General features: G+C 45.2%; 1 protein-coding gene across 1 annotated transcript; it reads left to right on the top strand.

Annotated features, from left to right (window-relative positions):
* The first annotated feature begins 570 nt into the window (after positions 1-570).
* Positions 571-4,092, top strand: LOC131697618 (uncharacterized). Its single transcript, XM_058987918.1, has 2 exons — positions 571-1,306; positions 3,837-4,092. Exons 1-2 carry the CDS (start codon positions 699-701, stop codon positions 4,090-4,092), a joined length of 864 nt encoding a protein of 287 aa, XP_058843901.1. The 5' UTR covers positions 571-698.
* The last annotated feature ends 1,514 nt before the right edge of the window (positions 4,093-5,606 follow it).

Below are 5,606 nucleotides of genomic sequence, written 5' to 3'. Positions count from 1 at the left end.
AACAAACCAACGAGAGTAACTGGCAGAGCGCTCCCCCACCGCAAGTATCACTATACAAACCGAAACCAGAATGAAACGAGGCAGGTACAGCTGACACCAAAACAGCAAACAAGCAGTACGTGCTAACTTTTTCTAAACCACAAGAAGCCCCCACCGTTGATCTCTTCGTGAATGGTGAGTCATTTGAATTCTTAATTGATACTGGTGCTGCAATGTCTGTCATAAATGCTAGAACTATGCCCAACCCAATGATATCAAATGAATCAGTAAAAACAGTGGGAGCCTCGGGAGTAGTATTGAGGGAGAAAATTATGATGCCTTTACCCTTACAATATGAAGGGAAAACGTTTATGCATCGGTTTATTTTCTCTGAATGCTGCCCTAGTAACCTAGCGGGACGAGATCTACTATGTAAATTCAATTGTGAAATTAAATGTGAGCAAAGCGGAGTTACCGTCTCGTGTCCCTTGATGATGGCCCAAATGATTGAGACCCGTAGTTGGTTCTATTCAAGGGATATACAAAACGGAGGTGAACAAATTGAGGAATTATTTAAATTGGCTTGACAACATTGGGGTCATGAAACTGGGTTTATATCACCTTATGCCTTACATTGCACTGCCCTGTACTCACCTTTATCGAGAGATTATGAATTTGAGAGAAAGTGGTTAGCACAACCTCCATCTAACGAAACAATTATGTGCACAGCCTTGTATATAGGTTTACGCTTTTGTGTTGCAACCATTAAACTAAATAGCGATCAGTTTTTACTTTACCACACAACTGACTCTGTGCCACATATAAGCGTAGCAAAAACCGATGATGTAGAGTGGAAAGATACTGGTGTCTGGCTTAAGTCTGTGTTGCAGGTGACTGACTGGCAAAGTGAAGACGGGTTCAAATTCTCCCCCAGTGCTCGCGCTGTTTGCGCTCCTTTCTTTTGGGTCGCGCCTGTCCAACGGGGAATCCATGGGGCAGAGAACCAAGATGCGCCCCCTGAGGAGGCACTGGGAGGCACGTTTTCACCCTTGCTGATTGGCCTCCCCGATTCTCTATGGGCAAAAGATAAGTATGATATTGGCCTTATGAAAGGGGCAGAGCCCCTAACAGTCACACCAAAAAGCACACACCGGCCTAGCCGTGCCCAGTATCCTCTCAGCAAGGAAGCACAGGAAGGCATTGCTCCTGTGCATGCGTCTTTGGTCTCCAAAGGAGCTATCGTGCCCTGCCCAGACTCGCCTTGCAACACCCCGATTCTCCCGGTCCGCAAAGCCTCGGGAGAATGGCGATTTGTCCAATACCTCAGGTTAGTAAATTGTACCAAACCCAGTTACTGTTTTGTCAGCTGTTCCCCCAAGTGCAAAGTGGTTTACTGTTTTGGTTTGCTTTCACCTTTATGGGGAAACGGTGGACCTGGGCAGTTATTCCGCAAGGGTTCACCGAGTCACCAGCTGTCTTTTCTGCCACTTTGGCGCAGAATCTGGAGGGTTTTGTTCCCCCTGGTGGAAGCAAACTCATACAGTATGTGGATGATTTGCTTTTATGTTCTGAAACTCAGCACGCGTGCAAAACTGATACAAGAGCTCTTTTAGAGTACCTAGCTCGTAATGGCCATAAGGTATAAAAAAAAAGCTGCAGCTCGTGTCACCATCTGTAAAATACTTGGGACACGATATTACACCGGAAGGCAGGAAATTGGGCCTGGAGCGTGTCACTGCAATTCTGACACTGCCCCAGCCTGCCACAAAAAAACACATGATGACGTTGCTAGGTATGGCTGGCTACTGTAGAGCTTGGATTCCAGGTTACGCTGCAGTAACTCAGCCCCTAGCTGACTTGATACATGGCCATAAGATGACTATGAAAGACACAATTGACTGGACTCCTGACGGACTAACTGCCCTCAAAAAACTTAAACAACTCTTGTCCTCTCCGCCCTGTCTTGGGTTACCCGATCACTCTAAACCTTTTAACCTGTTTGTTTGTGAAAAGGGAGGATTCATGTCCGCAGTACTGACACAAGAGCATGGGGGAAAACAACATCCTGTGGCTTTTTACTCTAAGCGCCTTGATAACGTAGCCCGAGGGCTAGTCTGTTGCTTGAGAGCGGTGGCCGCTGCCACTGAAGCTGTGCTGGCTAGTGCTGACCTAGTTGCAATGTGCCCTCTAACTGTACATGTTCCTCATGCAGTACATGCTCTCATTTCACAGGCCAAGACAGCACATCTGACTCCAGCTCGTCTACTACATTACCAGAATGTATTAATGACCATGTCACCTGTTGTGCTAAAACGCTGTACTGTGCTTAACCCTGCTACACTTCTTCCTACAGAAGCCGATGGAGAGCCTCACGATTGCACCGCCTTAGTAGAACAGGTCTGCAAGCCACGACCCAATCTTACTGATGTGCCCCTATTGAATGCTGATTTAGAATTGTTTGTTGATGGCTCAGCACAGCACTCTCCAGCGGGTGACCCTCTAGTTGCATATGCAGTAACTACTGCAACTGCTGTACTAGAAAGCGCTAGACTACCTGGCAACCTTTCTGCTCAGGCCGCAGAACTGTTCGCCCTAACCCGTGGTTGTATTTCGGCTCAAAGTCAAACTGTTACCATCTATACTGATAGTCGCTATGCCTTCGGGGTCGTACATGACTTTGGCACCCTCTGGCAACAGCGGGGTTTTCTCACTTCTACGGGGAAGCCCATATGTCACTCTAAACTGGTGGCCAACTTGTTGGAAGCTATTCTGCTGCCAAAAGCCATTTCTGTATGTAGATGCCAGGCACACACTAACGCTTCTGATCCTGTCCCTCAAGGGAATGCTGTTGCAGATGCTGCTGCTAAAGCAGCAGCCGCATCAACTCAGGCCCCTGTGCTCCAAATGGTGTCATTACCTGCCTTAACTGAATCTGTATTTTCTTTACAGGATGTAGCTGACTTACAACACAGTGTGGGACCTGCTGAGATAGCTCTGTGGAAAGACAAATGCTCTTATGATTCTACTCATAAGATTTGGCGAGGACCCACTGGGTTGCCTGCCTTTCCTCGTTCATGTTTCCCTTATGTAGCTAAGTTGGCACACGGCCAAGACCATGTGTCAAAGGGAGGGGTGGTGAATGTTGTTAACAATTTTTGGTTTGCTCCAGGTTTTTCTACATATGCTAACCAATTTTGTGCTAAATGTGTGATTTGTATGACCAACAATGTAGGCCGCAGCACGCCCATGTCTGTATCAGCTCATCCGAGGCCGGAGGGCCCCTTCGAACATGTCATGATGGATTTTATTGAATTAACACCTTGCCAAGGTTACAAGTACTGCCTTGTGATAATTGATGCTTTTTCTAAATGGATTGAAGCATTCCCCTGCAGACATGCCACAGCTATGGCAGTAGCAAAAAGCCTGATGAGAGAGATTATACCCCGATGGGGTCTGCCATCTAAATTGACATCTGACAATGGTTCTCATTTTGTGAACAGTGTGGTACAGAACATTTCTGAAAGCCTACAAATTGATTTACGCACACACTGTAGCTACCACCCCGCAAGCGGAGGCTTGGCGGAGAGAGCGAACCAAACAATAAAAACTAAACTAACTAAGCTCATGGCTGAAACAGGGCTCTCCTGGGTTACAGTATTGCCATTGGCCCTGATGTACATGCGTGGACGCACGCACAGTACTACAGGGCTAGCACCTCATGAAGTATTAACGGGACGCCCAATGCGGATGCTGTACACACCTTTTCCTCAAAATAGGCTCACCCTAATGGGATGTGAAGATGAAATGGTAAAATATTGTGCTTCTTTTAACAATGTTCTGAAGTCTATTTTTCCCAGGGTAAAAGCCGCCCTACCCGAGCCGAAGGAGGGGGCGCTTCACATGCTCCTGCCGGGGGACTGGGTGATCATCAAAGACCTCCGCTGGAAGCATTGGCATCAACAACGCTGGACAGGTCCGTTCCAGGTGCTCCTGACAACGCAGACAGCGGTGAAAGTCGCTGAACGATCAACGTGGGTCCACGCCAGCCATTGCAGAAAAGTGCCCTATAGCCCGAAGGGAGATGTATATGTATCGCCCCCTGGAACAACGTAGACGGCTCGGATGGCCTTGGGACAGTCAGCTTTGGACCCCCAGAGTCCTGACTGTTATTCTTCTTGGCAGCATATTAACTGTGTTTCTCATCTGGCTCTTAACTGAACTAAAAGATAATAAAAAACAGCCAGATATTACAAACCACAGCTACGCTGAAAATCGCACAGAACTCAGAACAAAAACAACATTGCACACATGGAGTGCAGAACATGATCGAAAACATGCGGACAATGGTTGGTGGGCAATGCTCAACCATACTGTACGGAACACTTTGAACATTACTGACACTGGTTTATATATGATGTAGTGATATTGTTGTTGTTTTTGCTTATCATAACCTGCGTGAAAAGTTATGTACTAAAACTGCTGACACTGTTTTAAACATGCCCCTGCTTACTAATGATGACCAGTGTAATGATTCAAATGATGACCCTTTCAACAAAATGGCAGATGACCTGATGAGTTAAGATAGTGGGGAAAATCTGCAAGCGGGATACGTTGGGTCGTCACTTTGTTCATATTATACTACATGTTAAACTTTGTAAATCTCGCTTTAACTTCAGGTATTAGCATATAAGAGAAACAACTTATAACTATGCATACGTGGCATAAAACTAAGCAAGCAGATAAAAAGGATGGGTGGTTTGGGTATACGTGTAAAAAGACACTTCTGGCTCATCCTTTTATCTCACAGCCGCAGCTGCAGTGTAGGCATCTTGCGGTTCCTTATCTTTAGCAAAGCATACAAGGTTATGTGAGCAAGGTTATGGGAGTACAAAATGCCAGTACATTATGTCGAGTCAGTTCTATTTTCTGTAACATTTTTATTACATCCTCCAATCAGAGTGGTACACAGGAGAGTCGTATCCAATCAACATGAGTAAGGAGGTTTCACAAGGGAGTGAATTAGAAGTCATTTTTCACTTTAGAAATTCAGCTTTTAGAAGTAAACCCAGTGTTTAAAAAAGAACATTAGTTTGTGCGCCAAGTTAATAATGATCCAAGCAGAAAACAGCAGAACAGAAAGATAGAAAACACAAAATCAGGTAAGAAATTTAAAAACAAGAAAATGTAGGTGGTATCCCTTTAATATGTGACATCACGTTTTTTCATGTATTGGTTGGTTTTCAGAAATCATTACAAAACATTACAAACCTGGTTCAATCGACTAGGAGTCAGCTGGGGGATCGGAGAGGACGTGGGAGTGAAGACTATACTGCGTGCATCTGTTAATGCTTCACTTTTAATGACTCAAAACTGGGGCCTAGCAGCTTTTTACATAATAGATCTTTATCCGTGCAAATTCCAGAGCCTGTGTAATTCTTAGTAACGCTGGTGTAGCAGATAACACATACGCCGATTGTGCTGGGGTGTGTTTTGTTGTTTCTTTTTTAAATAGATTTAGTTTGGCCAATGCTTCAGGCCCAGTGTTGGCCTATGTGTTTTTTCAGTCTGATATGCACTGCTCCCTGCATATTTCACTTAAAGAGCCAGTATCATGTGTATATAAGATA

This window comes from Acipenser ruthenus, chromosome 15 (assembly GCF_902713425.1).
Source record: "Acipenser ruthenus chromosome 15, fAciRut3.2 maternal haplotype, whole genome shotgun sequence".
In the NCBI taxonomy this organism is placed as follows: domain Eukaryota; kingdom Metazoa; phylum Chordata; class Actinopteri; order Acipenseriformes; family Acipenseridae; genus Acipenser; species Acipenser ruthenus.
The sequence above is the reverse complement of the archived record's forward strand: the minus strand, read 5'-3'. Positions and strand labels throughout refer to the sequence as shown.